This window comes from Aptenodytes forsteri, unplaced genomic scaffold, assembly GCF_000699145.1.
Source record: "Aptenodytes forsteri isolate BGI_AS27 unplaced genomic scaffold, ASM69914v1 Scaffold147, whole genome shotgun sequence".
In the NCBI taxonomy this organism is placed as follows: domain Eukaryota; kingdom Metazoa; phylum Chordata; class Aves; order Sphenisciformes; family Spheniscidae; genus Aptenodytes; species Aptenodytes forsteri.
Genome location: NW_008795320.1, coordinates 1,143,702 through 1,160,617, shown reverse-complemented (window position 1 = coordinate 1,160,617; position 16,916 = coordinate 1,143,702). Strand labels below are relative to the sequence as shown.

General features: G+C 55.1%; 1 protein-coding gene across 10 annotated transcripts in view; it reads left to right on the top strand.

Moving 5' to 3' along the window:
- LOC103899319 (guanine nucleotide-binding protein G(I)/G(S)/G(O) subunit gamma-7) overlaps positions 1 to 15,392 on the top strand; it is a 62,665-nt gene extending 47,273 nt beyond the window's left edge. For all 10 annotated transcript variants that reach the window (XM_009279765.2, XM_009279760.2, XM_009279763.2 and 7 more), the window contains 2 exons: positions 9,566 to 9,684; positions 13,385 to 15,392. In XM_009279765.2, coding sequence (XP_009278040.1) covers positions 9,604 to 9,684; positions 13,385 to 13,510 — 207 coding nt within the window. In that variant the 5' untranslated portion in view covers positions 9,566 to 9,603 and the 3' untranslated portion in view covers positions 13,511 to 15,392. The remainder of the gene's footprint in view (positions 1 to 9,565; positions 9,685 to 13,384) is intronic.
- Positions 15,393 to 16,916: the final 1,524 nt, after the last annotated feature.

Below are 16,916 nucleotides of genomic sequence, written 5' to 3'. Positions count from 1 at the left end.
ATTTACTACCCTCAACCCATAACAGCCCTTAAGCACCTTGACTAAAGCCCAGCTTTGGTTCCTGGTTTAAATTATATGGTGGAGCGTTTATTATGTATCTGGCCATCTGCATTGTACCGTGGACTAATACACGAGCCCAGTGGTGGCTCCAGACCTTCAAGAGGGTAGCCAGATCCCTCCAGGGAACCTGCTGCTCGGCCTCCTGCAGGCAGGCCGGCGCGGTCGCTGTTGCAGCTGGTTCTCCCGTGCACCACGACTGCGTCTGCAGCTCCCACACATGCAAGCCAAGGAGAAACCTGAAAGCGCATCTGGCTTTGCATTTCAAACCCAGTGCCTTGCTGGTTGTGTTGCAGCCTCTGGGTGATGGCTCCAGGTAACAACTGATGTAAATACCTTTGCACTCTGCTCTTTTTTTCTTTTCTTTTCTTTTCTTTTTTTTTTTTTTTAAATGCGTGGTCTAAAAATAAGGTTGGAATGTGCTGCAGTGACTCAGGGTACATGATCTGCAGCACCGGGGTGGTGATTGTGTGTAATTGCTGTGGCAGTCCTGCCAGAGGTCTCCACCCAGCTGGCACCAAAGCTGCTGCAGATAAATTGGAGAGAAGGGGGAGTTTAAAGCCAGACCTAATAACGATAGCGTGAGTTAACTTGAGTGGGGGTTTCAGGCTACCCTGGAAACAAGGTCTCTTGAATGTTCTGCAGCTTAGCTGGCAGGTGTGTCCTGCAGGATTTCACGCTCTCTCAGCCAGGTAATCGTTTCCTTTAATGGGAAGGAAATGGAGCTACACGTCTCTAGGGATGCTCTCTCCTTCCAAAATCCTTGGCCGGTTTGAAATTAGAGCAGTTGAAGAGACAAAATACTTCAGCAATTAATGAATCTTCTGGTAAAGACAGAACTGCATCAGAGAGACGTGCCCCGTCTCCTACATCTGTACTACACGCAGGTTGCTGCTAACGTGTGACACGGATATCCAGGAAGAGTGGCGAGCAGCCGTGCCATCCTTCTCTTCAAATGGCCGTGCTGCTTATAAAGCCTCCTCCGAAATTTGGGCAGAAACTCGTCAGGGCACCAGGGCCGTACTCCGTGTCACCGTGCACCTCGGCTGGGTGGCTGCTGAGCCCACCGCCGCGCTGCTCTGCGTGGCTTCATGCTGCAAGCCCCATTTTTGCTGGAGACGTACCTTGCCATAGGAGTGCTCCCTTCCCTTGAGGAAACCCCGGCGACTCCGCTCGGAGCTCAGGGGTTTCTGTGCCGCAACGCAAATAGAAAAGCGAACATGTTTCCTTCCCACCCAGGTTGTGCAAAAAGCAAATTTACTTCTGCGTGTCAAAAAAACCCCAAAGCTCAGACATGTTGGCTTGGGTTGTTTCCATCTGGAAACAGACATACCTAGATACTGGAGCTGGGGGGGGAAAATAAACCCCGAAAAACAAATTGTTGTCAGTGTGGACCTGAAATTGAGGATAAGACTTCTCTTGGTCTAGTAATGATGAGATTTTCAGCTTCTAATATATTAAAAGTGGGCTGGAGCGCAAGGCTCGGCCCCGGTGACAGCAGCTCCAAAGGGTCTGTCACTGCCGGGCTGGAGCTGCTGCTGGCTGCAGGAGGGACATTAAGTACCTTAAAATACGTGGCCTAGTTACAACCTGTTGTAAGGAGGCTGTAATTTATCTGGGGAGGGACAGCATGAGGGGACCTTTTACAAATCTAAAGGAGCTTATGGGCACTTCAGTTAACTTGTTTACTGCTGAAGTGAAATGCTTTGGCGTCCCTGCCCCTCTCCCGTGCTCCTCATGCCGGTCAAGCTGCAGGTGATGCAGAATAAGGTGTGGAAAATAAGCTGGATCATTTCAACACTGAAATGTGGATAAACCCTCGCCCTGAGCAAGAGGCAGAGCGAAGCCCAGTGCTTCCCACCACTGCCTCTTTAAGGAGCGTTTCTCCATCCTGGGATGGCTCCTCGGCCGAGCTCCTCGCTGCGCTCTCCCCGAGTATTGTCCCACGCCATAGAAATCTGGAGGTCTAAAAGGAGGAAAAAAAAAAAAGAAAAAATTGCTGCACTCAGGAAAAAATTCAATAGCTTATTCAGCTGTTAAGCTACTGATGCAGGAAGTGTAAAAGAAAAATGGAGCCTGCTTTGTTCTGCCCAGACAAGGAGTAAATGCCATTGCCCTAACAGCCTTTTTCTGTTCCAAAAAAGCATGAGGTCATCTTTAAAAGCAGTAACCACCGAGCGGGTTTACACTGCGTTACCAGTCTCAGGCTCCCCCTTCGTCCCCCCGCTTTCCTGGCACCAGCCCGGCTCGGCGCGGGATCACTCCGGCGAGGTGCATGTTGCTCTGCTCCCATGCCGGGGCTGCCGGCGGGCGCCTGGCCCCGGTCCAGGGCCTCGGCAGAGGGGCCGCAGGCTTTCGCCTGGGAGGGAGCTGCTCGATAACGTGGGCCCTTGGCCGCTCGGTCTCCGAGCACGGCAGGCTGCGTGCTGGGGGGGGCTCGCCTCTCCAGCCAGGGTTGGATGCCCTCGGGCTGCCAGGCAAGGTTGCTGATCCAGCGTTGCCCGTGATCGCGTGGGAGATGGTTTTATGCACCTCTGTGGCTCCAGAGTTGGTGCCATCTCAGTGGTGCGGGATGTTTCACCCTCCAGCAAATGCACGCGTGCTGTGCTGCAGTGAAACGCTGCTGGCGGTTGGGCTGCTCTTTAAAAGCACAGTTTGGTTAAGGCTGAGATCCAGGAGCGCGTCCTCCTACCCCGACCATCTCCCCACATCCCTTCATCGGCGCAGTGTACCCTGGTACCTCGTCCCGCCAGCCCCGTGATGGGAGGACGGCTGGAAGATGATGCTCCAGCCAGCCTGGCTGCAGGGTGTGAGCCACGCAGGCTGCTGGAGGCGTGCTCTCCCAGTGCTTTCCAGCCGGCAGCTCGAGCACAGGGACATCTACAAGCACCAATCTCATGGGGGGGTTTTTATCGGGGAGGGGGGACGGACGGGGATGGGACAAAAGAAGCATAACTCCGGCAGTTACTCAGATGTTCGCTTGTTTATTTAGCCTGCTAGGAGTGGCTGCTTCCAGCTATGAGAAGTATGGGAAGAATTCAGAAACTGGAGGGATCAGTGCATATTTCTTTCCTAGCGTAATGCTGCTGTTCGGCTGGAGAGGCTGCGGGTGGGAGCGTGCAGGTGGCACCAATTGCATAAAAGAGAAAAGGGTTTTGTGCCCAGTCAATGATTAACAATTTTGGGTGTCAGTCTTGCAGCACAGCGCCGTACATCTCGCAGGGTGCAGATCAGAGGCGTGCTAAGGCAAGCCCGGTTTCTCGGTACGCCACGATGCCAAGGGTGGCAGTTTCATCCTCGTGACCTGGATCCTGTTGTAACGTTTCGGTGCGGCGCCGAGGGCAGGGTGAGACAAAGGGTCCCTCCATGCATCTCGTGGGACAGAGCAAGGTGCGGGATGCCGAGCCCCGTCCCGCAGCGACCTTGCTCCGTGCCGCGGCACTCCGTGATCCCTCACCTCTGAGCGGAGCCAGGAAGCGCTTGCCGGGGCAGGGTTGGGAAATGGATGAAAGGGCTGAGCGGGCAAAGCCCTGCTCGGAGCCAGACCAAGATGCTCGATGGAGGAGGCGTCTCCTTTGACACGGAGCTTGTGCTGAGTCACGGCTCGTCAGAGCCAGCGCTGCTGTCACCGCTGTTGCTGCATGCTTCTGACTCAAGAGCTGCGCTGTTTTTGGTTGTTTTTTTCCCACTAAAGTAGCCCAAATCATTACCTTTGCAATCTACCTGGTACATGAAGAATTAGCTTAATGAGAAAGAAAAGCTCTGTGACAAGCAGAGGTGCCTACTCCGTAGTCATAAGTCAGACTTGCTTTGATGTCAGAGGGCCGTGCAGAACAGATACTCGGTACTGAAAGTGCAAAACAGTCCCGTGTAAATGCCCTTTTCACACTTGCCTCAATGGAAACATTGGAGTACCGGTAGCAATACGCTGCCTGAAGCACCCTGCTTTGTAAACACTGAAAAACCTTTTTTGCTGAAGGTATATGAAGAATGCGAACACAAGAAATCTGCCTTTGTAACACTTATTGTGATCCTTTAAATTCTTTTGTTTAATGATGAAACCTGATCTAGAAGAGGGCATTTGTGGTTGTTCTTGAGTCAAAGACTGAGCTGATGCAGGACAGTTATGAGCATCCTGACCTGCTTTCGGTTCATGATATGCAAACCAGTTTAAAACAACAAATCCTGATCGTTCCAGAATTTATCCTAACCTAACTGTTGGGACTCTGTCTTCCAGTGCTTTTCCTAAAATAGGCAGAAGTGCTCACGGGATGTTTGCGCTGCAGCCAAATCATAACTCGGGACTTGTTTGCTTCATTCTTGAGTCTTCTCTGCCCCTTGCCCGCACTCCTGGCTCCCTGTTTACTTGCTGCAAGGTTTCATAACCCTCCCTCACTGCTGCTTTTGTTGGTGTTGACCTTGAAACACCACTGGATGATACGTCATCGCCCATGCTCTTGTGTTCTCTTAATTTTTATTCATTTTCAGTGTTTAACTTACTGCAGCAGTGTTTTTCATACGCCATCCTACAACCACATAGGTGTGAAATCTTGCTGCAGTCCGAGCCCTGTTAATACCTCCGCAGTCTGGGATCTGCAGCCGCCTGCCAGATCACTCCGCCGCTGGAGGAACAGGGACGGCAGCCCAGAGGGTTGCAAGACCGTCTGATGACTTCAGCCCTCCTGGAATTGCTTACACGACAGCGTGAAAAATGCACGCCAAGTTAACGTTGCGTTAACGCAATAGGAGTCATTTCCGAAAATTGGGTTGTCCTCTCTGGGCAGCGCTGCCCTTCCCAGGAACGCTGCCGGGGAGAGCTGGAAGATGGATTAGCCGGGAGGGCAGAAGGTGCTCTGGCAAAGACGCGGGAAGATTTATTTCCTGCTGAATGATGTCCTTTCGTGACTCAGCGAAACGCGAGTGACATTGTGGTTCTGCAGAGTCATGAGTAGATATCGGGGAAAGGAGAAGTCTGCCCTGGCCAGGCGCCAGCCGCTCTCTGCGGGCAGGGGCGGGAGGAGGTTGGCCGTGGCCAAACACCGAAGGCTTTGCCCGCCTTGCAGGAAGGAAGCCTGGCTGTATGGATTATTTCTCCGCGGTCAGATGACAGAGCGGAGGCAAGAGGATGTGCACGAGACCTGGGTGTCCTGACTGTCCTGTGCTTCCTCCTCGGGCCCAGCTGCAGACGTCGCCGCTCCGTCCTTTTCCAAATGCTGATTTCTTTAAAACATAAAGATTGGAAAAAGGGGTGACATAGCTGTGTCCTGCATGTCATCCTGATTTGCATCACACATACTTTACTCTGCGTGCTTCTGTATGACTTTTTTCCAAATACCTTTACCTCACGAGTTATTTACATGCCCCTATAAGCCTGCTGAATGACATCTTTAAAGTTTGTTTTGGCTTTTAAAAAATCCCGAGGACGCCCTTTGTGTGCCATGCAGCAACCCACTGGATCTTTTGTATTGATGGTCTCCAGTTGTTAATGACGCGCTTAGTTAATTATTCACCAAGGTAACAGAAACTGGTTTTAAATTCCCACTGGGCAGCGCAGTCCTGGAGCGTGGCCGGCGGTTGTGGCCGGGTTACCTGACCCATGCCAGACTCGAAAGCAACGCAGGTCCCGCTGCGGCTCTGCGGAGCCTGAGACCACGCGGCTGCGGCGCCGGTGCTGACCCAAACTGTGCCAGCAGCCGACCCGACCTGGCTTGGCAGGTCTGGACCGGGAGCCGCCGAGGAGCCTTAGGGATGCACGGGATGAGCAGCCGCTGTGGGCTGCAGCTGGAGGAGGATTTTGCATCCAGCGAAACGCCCCTTGACCTTTCTGAGAGCTCAGCTGCTGAAATTTGTTCTTGCTGTGAGAGGAACTGCGCCGTCAGCACGGCATGCAGGGAACCACTCGCTCGGTTCCCGGTTCCCCCGAGGGAGCCCTGCGCCAGCGCCGCTGGGTGACGGCGGCTGAGGAGGAATAGGAGCTGCCGCTGCAGATTTTGTTGCTATAAAACCGTTAGCCCTGTGCTCAGGGGCGATCGATGCTGCTCTTTACGCTTGGGAGAGGCAAAGTGCATCGCTGCCGTAGGCAAAGCAGGGTCTCGCTGGGTGGCAGATGATGGTGGTGAGCTGGAGAGCGGTCATCAGCACACAGGCAGGGGAAGGCAGGTGCTTGCCTGCTTTGATGCTGTAACGACCCCAGTAAAGCATCATTTCTGATTTACAGGTGTTGCTTTCGCTTTGCAAAGACTCCATGAAACTGGGCTACAGGGAGAGTGGGGAGTAAAACTTCTCCCCCTTGCCAAGGACTTTTAAGACAGTAGTTCAATAATTCCTGCCATGCAGCAGGACTCTCTCCATGCTGTACTTAGTAAAACGCATCCCTCCTTCAGCCAGGCTGGTGTCCCCCGTGCAGCACGAGCCACGGGATGCTGCAGGGACGGGGACACGGGCTGCGCGTCTCCCAGCGCTGCGGCAGAAGCAGAAGTTCCCTTAAGTAACTCGTCCTCGACTGATTCATCAGCCTTGTTCCATAAACAGGAAGCTGGGAAAGTACAAGCAGGTGATCTTGTGCTGCTGCAAACATAAATTACATCTGATTGCTTGTATTTCTTTTTCCTCCAGCTGCCTGCTAACTCTTTATCCAGGTGAAGGATTGTTTTGTCAGTGAGGAGTGAACTATTTGCAGTGGGAAGGTCTTTCAAGTTCACAGTACAGATTTAGAAGGAGCTTGACTTAGAGCTCTTCCCTGGTCCTAATGCTGCCTGCACTATTTTGGAGTGCTTCAAGATAACTGCTCTCACCATAGCACGTGCCGTTAGCAGGGATTTCTTTGGAAATGCAGGTGGTCAGAAGATGGCCACAAGTAGCTGCGCGTGCGCTAGCTGCCTAACAGGCAAAACTTTCCTGTTTTTTCCAGGGATTAATGACATAAAAATTGACAGTAGCAGTAGTGCAGCTGATGTCCAGCTCTTGCTCAGCCTGCGTAGGGAACCACAGCAGGGCTGAACACAAGCTGCTGTTCTGAAATCCCAAAGAACTCGGAGGGCTGGGGTCTATATAGCACTTGATGCTGAAAGAACAAGCTGTCTCCCAAGATGGAAGTGTTCCCACCTGGAGGTGCTGCTTTTTCATGGAAAAGAGACCAGAGCGGAGCGTCCCCTGTGCCGTGTCAGGAAGGCTGGGACAAGCACCCATCCGCCGTGCCAGGCGAGGTAGCTCATTGCGTGTGGTTTGGCATCCTGATGTGGGACTTCGGGTGCTGGTCGGGCTCGTTGTAGGACTCTGGACCCTTTGGTTAAAGACACGGTGCCGTCTCGCTGAGGCCCGAGTCTGAGCTCAGGTGTGACACCGGCACTGCTAGCACGAGGACATCCTGCTTTACTGCAAACCAGCCGAGTCTCTCTCTTGCAGCATTGTGGCTTAGGAAATCGGGGCAGAGGAGGATCCTTCCCCGAGGACCAGCCTGCTTCCTTCTCCCAGCTTCCACAGTACCAGACTTTATTTCAACAGCGTGGCTTCCCATGTTGTCCTGGTCCTGACTAACGTCTTCCAGGACTCGAGAGGTGGAGATTTCTAAATAACCCTGCTAATTCAGGGAATTGTCTCATGACAGAGGTGGTAACGCTGGCTGAAGCACCGTTTGTTTTCTCCCACAGCATTCGGTGTTGCAAACGAAGCCGAGTGCCATTCAGGGAGAGAAGTTCAGCGCACGTTGCATGCTGCTGCCAAGCAAAATAATCCCCGAGAGTGCCGTTGTGGTCTGGAATAAACTCCCTTAATGTCTAAACGTAGGCGAGACAGCTCGAGTCTGCTAGGATTTTAGATGGGGCAGACACTCCCCCCTCTCTTCCCCCCAGTATAGGCAGCAGTTCAGCATCTGCTTTGAAGCTGCCGGTCCTGAGGAGAAGACTGAAGGAGTCTCTAATTAAAGCTAGCACAGAAGGGCTGCAGTGGGTGGCTGGCTGGGGTGCTGGGAGCGCCGCTGGTATCTGACCTTGTGTTTGCTTTGGCTCTTTCCTCCTCCCAGCATCGTCTAATGGTTTGTCAGGCAGCGGGAGGTGGGAGGTGGTACTCGCTGCAGCCCTCTTCCCCTATTCCCCACCATCATTGAATGGTCAGGGGCTGAGTCACTGCCGGGCAGGGCAAGGAAGTGACTTTTCCTGACACCTCTGCAGCAGCCCCACGGAGATGATCATAAAGAAATGACCTGAGAACCGTGTCTGGCCAAGGGAGTCCGGCTGGGATGGCGTGGCCGGAGCTGCCCTCCGGCGTGCTGCAGCCCTGGCTGCTGCCCCACAGCTCTGGCCTGAGTGACAGTGACGGATTGTGTTGGTCTCGTAGACAAACTTCTTCAGTTGCTTTTAAATTTCGAGGAAGGTTGTTTAACCGCCTGCGTTCTCCCTGCCGGGGTGCCCGGCTGCAGCGCGGCAGTCGCAGGGACACGGCCCGACGTGCAGGTTGCACCCTGCCGGGCGACAGGCATATTAAAGCCCCACGATCAGCACAGCCGGGGATGGGTGCAGAGTTTGGCAGCTGGATGGGGTCCGCGAGACCCCCAGAGACCAGACACTTGGTGCACAGAACGGAGTTGTGCTTCGGCAAAGCTCCGTTCCTGCTCCGCTCTGGCTCCGGCTCACCCTGCGGTGCTCTCCTTGTTTCCATGTTCAGCTGGGCCCTTATTTTGCACCATTTTTGTGGAAGGTTCATTTGAGACATGAGCCATTGGTGCCTCTCATGCTTTCATATCCCCCCGTGTCGGTGCCCGTGCCCCGCTGCCTGTCCCCTGCTTCCATCCAGTGCTTTGGCATCTGAGAAACCTCTGCCCCTTGCCTGAGCCCTGACTTGCCACCTACCACCCAGCCTGGGACCGTCTGTCGCTCTTACTTTCTTACTCTAATTTTTTCAGGGACATCAATTTGCAGAATGATGGATAAATAGCGTAGGCTGAGTTTGCACAGTATCGAGCGTTTCTAGTTACTGCTCGGAGCCTCATTGTGCAGAGGAAATCCTGACGGAGGAGTCGGGGCAGGACGAAGGCAGCGGTGCAACGAGTAGATAAAAAGTGAGCGTGAACATCCAGGAGCTGTGTGTGGTCACAGTTGAGCGGCGTCCCCGTCCACCTTCCCCCTGCCTGGCTTGCTGCGAGAGGTGCATGGCAGGTTACGTGGGCTGGAAAATTTCTGTTCGCTTTTCCAGTCGGTCAGTTGAATGCATCTGGCAGGACTTTCTGCAGAAAAAGTTTTTTTTTTCCCCTCTCGTCGGCAAGTTTCTGTTTGGTTTTTTTAATCAAAAAAAAAAGCCTGAAGAGCACCAAGAGTGCTGCTTAAAGGAAAGGAGAACTTGAAGCAAAATCAGGAAACGTTAAGTTGGTGTCATCGGTTTAGAGCTCGCGGAAGCCCTTTGCACGTGGCTGTCGGGGAGGACGCGGTGCACAACCCTTTTCGAGACGGTGCACAGTGGCGTGGCGGCTTTGTGCACGATGCCAACCCCCCTCTCCCCCTTCCTTGTTTTGCAGTATTCTCGCGTGCTGGGGCCTGGAGCCGATGGCAGACAATGTCAACAACTAACAACATAGCGCAGGCCCGGAAGCTGGTGGAGCAGCTCCGCATTGAAGCCGGCATCGAGAGGATCAAGGTGAGCGCAGGAGCTGGAGCAGCGCGACACGTGCCGCATCTGGGGTGGGCAGGGACGGGGCGAGAAGGGTCCCTGGGCAAGCGCCTTGGGTTTTCCCCGAGCACGTGCATGCTGCTGCGATGTCTCCGGCTCAGATATTGCAGCATTTCTAGACGAGAGCCCTTCCTACGGGCGCTGCTCATACCGGGAGGCAAGGTCGCAGCCTGGGCAGCTTCTCCCAGGTGTTAGAGGTGACCGCGCGATTCGAGGGCAGACCAGCCACTGGAGTTAAGTTCCTGGAGCTCAGCTGGGCACATGCAACCTGTGAAGGCACTGAAGCTGCAGGGGCCGGACCCAGCAAAGCTCTGCCAGGCATGCTCACACGCGTTCCAGTCTTGTTGCCCCATTTTTTCTCAGGATGGCTTCACTGTCCATACGCAGTTTCTCTCAGAAAGTCGCTGCCTGCACAGTTATTTCTCAGCTGCTGCATTCTTGCAGATGGAAAAGGATGGTGGCACGCCTTCACTCTGGTTTGAGGCACGCTTATGGTGGCATGTTTATGGTAGAACTAGGGAAGGTTAATTTTGTGCTGCAGTTCTCCAGGATAGCAAACCGGAGTCTATTTTCAGCTGTGTGCTGGCTCACCAGCAATCTGCTGGGGCAGCAAAGGAGCCCCAGAAATAAAGCTCCCTTTGGCACTGGGGGGTTGGAGGCAGGTAACGTGCTCACAGCCACAGCGTCCCCTGAGAGTCGAGACCGGGTAAATAAAGCTCCCTTTGGCACTGGGGGGTTGGAGGCAGGTAACATCCCCCCAGCCACAGCGTCCCCTGAGAGTCGGAGACCGGGTCCTCCAGGAGCTTTCACTCTATTCTGGGAACCGGCTCGGTGATTGCGGTACCCAGGCTCATTCGGCCACGTGAGCTCTGGAGAGCAGCCTTTGCTGGAGACAAATATTAGTGTGTGGGCAGCAAGTCCCAGCTCTGTGAGCAAGACACCCCGGGGCACTCTCTGAATTTACACCTCTTAAGCCACGGAGGAACCGCAGTCGTCACCCGGCTCTGCAGCCCTGCTGCCTGCATCTGAGCTTTGTCTGCCTTGGTCGGCAGGCTGGGTCGGGCTGCTCCGCCGCCCATCCCTCCGAGAAACTCCCCGGGAGGGGAGGAAGGAGGGGAGAGACGAGCTCCGTTCATGGAAAACCACTTGTCAGTAAGTCACGCAAAGGAAAGCTGCATGCGTGGTGATGGAAAGGCACAGTGAAACTGAAATACTGTAAAATGCATAGCTGTTAAATCCACCTGATAGTTTTTAGTTTAGTTTCCAAACTAAATTAAATTTTTAATTTAGGACTTCTGCAGCAGCAGGTCCTCCGTCATCTCCGGTTTTGATGTGCAGGAGCTGCTGCTGCTTTGAATATCTTTTTTTTTTTAAAGCCATGAGGTTTTGTAGCTGTTTTTAGGGCCGCCACTTTCCAGACTCCAGTGATGCACCCATCAGCGAGGCCATTTTAGGGAAGACAAAATAAATTACAGGTCTTCCCCCAGCACAGCCGTCGCTGACTCTCCTAAGAATTACCGTGTCTCAGCTCCAGGATCCCAAACGGTGCACGCCGAGGAGGACGGAGGGTGTGTGCATACTTACCGACCTTTGTAGCTGTGACTATCTTAAATGCTTTGTTGGGAAAGAACAACAGTGGTGGGACCACAACACGCTGCTATTTAGGCTGAGTGGAGGAGATGTGCTGTCTGGGCGAGCTTTCAGTAAAGCCGTGATCCGCAAACCCAGCTCTCGGGCGAGCGTGCCAAGCCAGCCAGCTCTGTACAGTGTCAAACGAGCACTCGCTCCTCCAGCTCCTGCTCTCCCTACCTCGCGGCTGAGGCCGGCGAGACGCGCGTTTGCCTGCGGATAAATGAGCTAATACACTTCTGTGATGAGGGGAACGGGCTGCCCTGCGAGCTGTTGGCGAAGCTGTGCCAGCAGCGAGAGCGGCGGCGTGAGGAGTGCCCTCCGATTCCTCCCTGCGAGGTCTGACGGAACACCCGACGCTGCGGTCGAAGCAGAGCCCTGCCACCGCGCTGTGATTTTTCTCCTCCCCAGCCCAAGCAGCCGGTACCTCTGCTGGAGAAGGGCCAGGCCCTTTCTAGCGACTGCGTCTGGCTCATCCTTCCCTGCATTTACACAGCTGAAGCTTTAAGAGGAGTGCGGAGGTTTCCAGACCACTTGCTCTTGTAACAGGTTCAGCCGCACTCCCGGCAAGCTAATCTCTTTCCCCTTGCTTTGCTCTGAGATTAGGAGTCATTACTGTTTTATGTGAGTAATAGGTTTAAAGCCGAGCCTTGACCTTGTCTCTGCAGAGCAGTTTTGCTGTTGGATCCCAATGTGTGTGATAAGTTGGTTTAAGTGCAGGCCAGCAGCAGTCGGTGTTCATTAGAAGTGTTCATTACTGGTTAGGACTTTAATACTTAATATTGCAATAATACCTAGAGACTCCCACAAAAGCATGTTGTCTGGTGCAGTCTCTGGACCTGCCTTTCCAGGAGACACCAGGAGGAGGAGGAGGAAGCCCACCCTGTGGGGTGGAAGCACAGATTAAGTGGTTTGCCCAAAGCTGCAGAGAACTGGGGTTTTGTCGCAAGCGCTGTTTCTCCTCCTCGCCGTGCACTCTCGGTTGCTGCTGAAAGGTTTAATAACGACGGCGGGCAACTGCGCGTTCCTACCGGGCAGGTTGCATCGCTCTGCAGGCAGCGGCGGCGGCGGCGGTGGTGGCCGCCGCGCTGGCCGTGTGCCGCAGCATCCTCTGCGAGGCTGACCCCCGGCAGTGCCGCGATGAGAGCGGCAGAGCCGGAGCCGGGGGGAGCGGGGAGGTGGCGTGTAGGTGCTTTTCACCCCCCTAAATCACGGCTCAGCTCGGCTGAGAGGGATGAGCCGCCCTGGTGCCGAGCAGCCACAAAGTTCCCGAGAAGGGAACCGCTGCCGTAAGGCTCTGCGACTACAACAGGTCACATCTGGGCCTTCCAGATGTGGTGTGGTTGCGTCTATGTTTTGTGTTTGCCTTATGTTCAACCAGCTATTAAGTTAATTAAAAAAAAAAAGGGGTTGCCGCTGGTCTCCAAAGCTGCTGGCACCTCCCTGCCCGGACTCTCCCCGTGCCTCCCGCCCTCCTCGCGGTGCAGCCACGTTGCTCGCCCACCACCGCGGTCCCCCCTCTGCCGGGCTGCTCTGGGCTCTCTGTTCCCAGAAGACGCCTTTGAACTAAAATAAGGAGAGCCTTAAGTAATAGTTTCTGATGGTTTCAAAACCTCCGTTTTTCACATCTCAAGCCACTCTCAAGCAGGCTTTTTTTCCTCTTTTTTATCCCAAAGCCCTTAACAATGAGGACAATAATGTCTTCTTTTAAATCTCTTGCTCCCGGCTGGGAGTATTTTTCCCGTACTCATCGCTTTATTTATGTCAGACCTTACAAACTCTCTTTCCGCGTCCGTTTCCCCTTTTCGTTTGTCACCATCTCCGTAAAGTTTCTGTTACGAAAAGCTGAACGCCGGTTCTCTTCCCCCTTTTCCCCTTTTCGTTTGTCACCATCTCCGTAAAGTTTCTGTTATGAACGCCGGTTCTCTTTCCCCCCCCCCCTCGGAGCCTGGGAAGCAGTCGGTGGTGCTGCGTGGGCTGAGCTCTGCACCTTCACCTGAATATTCTCACTGACCTTCTGCTTTCTTGCAACATTTAGGTCTCGAAAGCATCTTCCGAGCTAATGAATTACTGCGAGCAACATGCCAGGAACGACCCGCTGCTGGTTGGAGTGCCCGCTTCGGAGAATCCTTTTAAGGACAAAAAGCCTTGTATCATCCTATAGCTTTCCTCGCTCCGGCGCGTGCGATCTCTCAGGCAGGGCACCGTTCTCCATCGACTGAAACCAAGCTACAAACTTCAACTGCGCCGAGGGGTAAACACTAAATGTTGGATTCAAATAGAACTTAAATCTCAAAAAACAAAACAACACAAAAAAAAATTGCAAGTGGTTTAGGGCAGGGGGTCTGCTCGCGGGCGGGTGCCACACTGAGAGGGGTCAAAATTTAAAAACAGAAAAAAAAAAAAACCCCCAGGGTTGAGGGGTGGGGGGTGGGGGGGCGTATTTTTAATAGCAACGTTCGAAATTGGTACCAGGGTGGTGGAGGCAGCGGGGGGGTTTATTGCATTTGCCAATGGGATGCAAGACCTGAGTATCGGGACCTCGCCGGTAGAAGCTTTGAACAAAGCTCTGAGTGGGTCTGATCCAGTTAGTTTCTAATTAGCGCATCGATGCAAGAATTTGCTCTGTCTCTTGAGAGGGAACAAGGGAGAAGAGTCCAGGTGGGGAGCTATTTTGTAGAAAACTAGTACAAAAAAGAAAAAAAAAACAAAACAAAAAACAAACCAACCAAAACGCGGCTCGAAAAATTGCTGTTGCAAATGGATAAACCGAGGCCGGGGGGAGGAGGCCGGAGGCCGGGGGGCTCCCTCCCCGCGCCGCACGGCTCCGCTCGGACGAGGGGATGGCACCGCGGGGAAACGCTCTCCGGCGTCAGATCCGTCGGCCGAGAGGGTTTCCGTGAGCGGCGTTAGGAAGCCCGAGGCATGGGAGAGGCCGGGCTCGAGCCCCTCTGATCGCTTCTGGGGTTTCTCTGTGCTGTTACCACTGTTTTTCCCAAACGGGACTGTACCGGGGGCGGGGGGAGGGAAGGGGCTTTCTGTTGTGCAGTATCACGTGAGAAATCTTTTAAAATTGGCCTTTTGGAGAGTCGCAGTCCAAAACGCTAAAATTGCCAGATTTACCAGCATTTCCCATCTCCCTTTTTCTCACCGAGAGTGGCAAGTGGAACTCGTTCCGCTAAACCCAGTTAATTCGGGGAGACGAGGGTAAGGCTGTAGAAGAAATAGTTCGGTTCCCATCCCTTGGAAATCTTGAAATGTGATTTAAACAGGGAGTGCTTTGTTCACCGAGGTTAAACGCACGCGCCGCAGAGCCGGGGGTAGCCCGGCGCAGAGCAGCCCCGCGAGGAAGAGGGGACAAGCAGGCGAGCCTTCCTCCCGCTGCCCGCCACGGAGCCCTGTGGATCGATGGCAGCGATGGAGCCCGGCGGCTCCGTGCCGGGGCAGGCGGATGCTTGGGAGAAAGATCAGAGCTCAGGGACGTCCCACCGCGTCTCCCCGCGTCGCTGGAGCTGCCGCCCCGGGTGTGCTGGGCGCCCCGCAGCCGTCTGAGCCGCGGCATCGCTCACCAGCTTCCAGCTCTGCCGGGGAGAGGACGGGTCCCGTGCGTTGGGTTTAAGTGACCGAGCCCGGCCTGCATCCGCAGGGCAGAGCCCGGGGCTCGGCGGCTCCTCGGGGGACGGTGAACGCTCCCCACGGTAGGCAGAGGCACGGTTCGGTTTCCTAACCAGCACGCAGGTACCCGTTCCCGGTTATCCCGAACACAGGCACCCCGTGCTGGTGTCTGAATACACGCGGTGCCGAGTTTCGGTTTTGGGAAGAGAAAGGAAAAAAAAAACAAACCAAACAAACCACCGCAGCCGATGTGAAGTCCTGGGAATTTTCCCATTCCCCCAGTGCTTTGGATTTGGTTTGAAATGCCACGACCTCCCGCTGGGATGGAAGCCCCACGCGGCCGGCCCCTTCATGGGACAGGGAGCGCTTCCCGTGGCCGCGTCCGCCGGCAGCCCCCGGGAGAGGGAGGCCGGAGGAGACCCTCGGGTTCGGCTTTGAACTGAACCGCGCTCAGGCTTTCTGGTTCGGTTCGGCTTTCGGGGAAACGACCGCGCTCAACGGCTGAACCGCGCTCAGGCTTTCTGTTGTGGTTCGGTTGGAGGGAGGAAACCTTGCAGCCCATACTGGATGCTGCGTGTGCTTAGGCTGGTCGGAGTCGCTGGTCCGGGCAGGGTGCCGGGAGGCTTTGCTGGCCGCTTTTTGGAGGACGATGGTGTTCCCGGGGCTGTCGCTGGCTCCCAAGGCAGAGGGAGCCGCGCAGGGCGATGCCGGAGGCCGGCTCGAAGGCAGGGAGAGGAGCAGAGCCTGCGGCCGCGTGGCTGGTACCCGGGGAAGGCGGGTTGGCATCTTCCAGGAGGAAGGGCAGCTTCGGAGGGTCTTCCTCCCGCGGTGCAGGGGTGGGCTGTGGGGTGTCGGGCTCAGCACGGCCGGCCCCTCTCCAGCGCCGACGGGCCACACAGCCGGCTTGGCAGTGCCGGCGGAGGCTGTGGTTAGCAGAGATGCTCCATTTACACTTCTTGGTTGCAGGTATCTCGCCATCACTTTTTTTCAGTACGCAATCACTTGGCTTTTTAAACGAAGTTGGAAAAAAAACCACGTTTTTAACACTAACGCAAACCACAGCACCTCCTGTGTACGTCTTGCAGCTGCTTTTCCGGCGTCCTTTGCTGGTCTGAGCGTTTTAAACCTCCCGTCTCCCCCCGGTTGTGTCGTGGGCTCCTGTCCCGGCACCAGCCTTGTGCCAGGTTTGCTGGTGACCCCCCCCCGGGATTTCACCCCGTCCCGATGTGAGCGCTGGGGGAGGTGGAGCAGAGGGAAGTGGATTTATTTCCCTCCGTGGCTGAACGCGTCCCCAGCCCTGCTCGCACCCCAGCCTGGCACCGCGCTGAGCACCGTCCGTCAGCCGAGGGCGGCAGCCCCGGCACGGCGACAGGCAATGCCTTTTTGTTGGTTTTGGGTTGTTTTTTTTTTTTTTAAATCTTTCATCCAACATAACTTCAAGCTCTCGAACGCCGCATCTGTAGCGGGAAGCGAGCACTGTCCTGAGGTGCGCCTGGGTTTTGCCACAGCAGGGCTTTCTCTTCTCCACGAGGGAATTTCCTCTGTCCTTAATCTAGTACAGTTCCAGCCTTATTTTTCTACTCCAGATTGCTGATTCTTCCTCTATGTTAGAGACCAGTGCATGGTGCTATAGCCGGTGACCCAGGCAAGTGCCCGAGCTGCAGGTCAGCCAGAAAAACCTGCGCTCTGCGTGGCAGCGAGCGAGCGGACGAGGTTACCGCAGGAGCCGCGCGCCGCTTCTCCGCTCAAGACCCGGGCAGGGGCCGTGTCCCCCCACCCCGTCATCGGCTCGTGCTGCCCGAGGGGGCTCCCGAGTGCTCCCCCCCACACCCCGACACCCCTACCCGGCGGGTGCCAGGCCCTGCCTGCATCCTGCCCTCTCCATCCCCCGGGATCGCGACGGGGCGGCTCAGCCCCCCAGCCCCGGGGGCTCCCTGTGGGAGGATGTCGCCGCG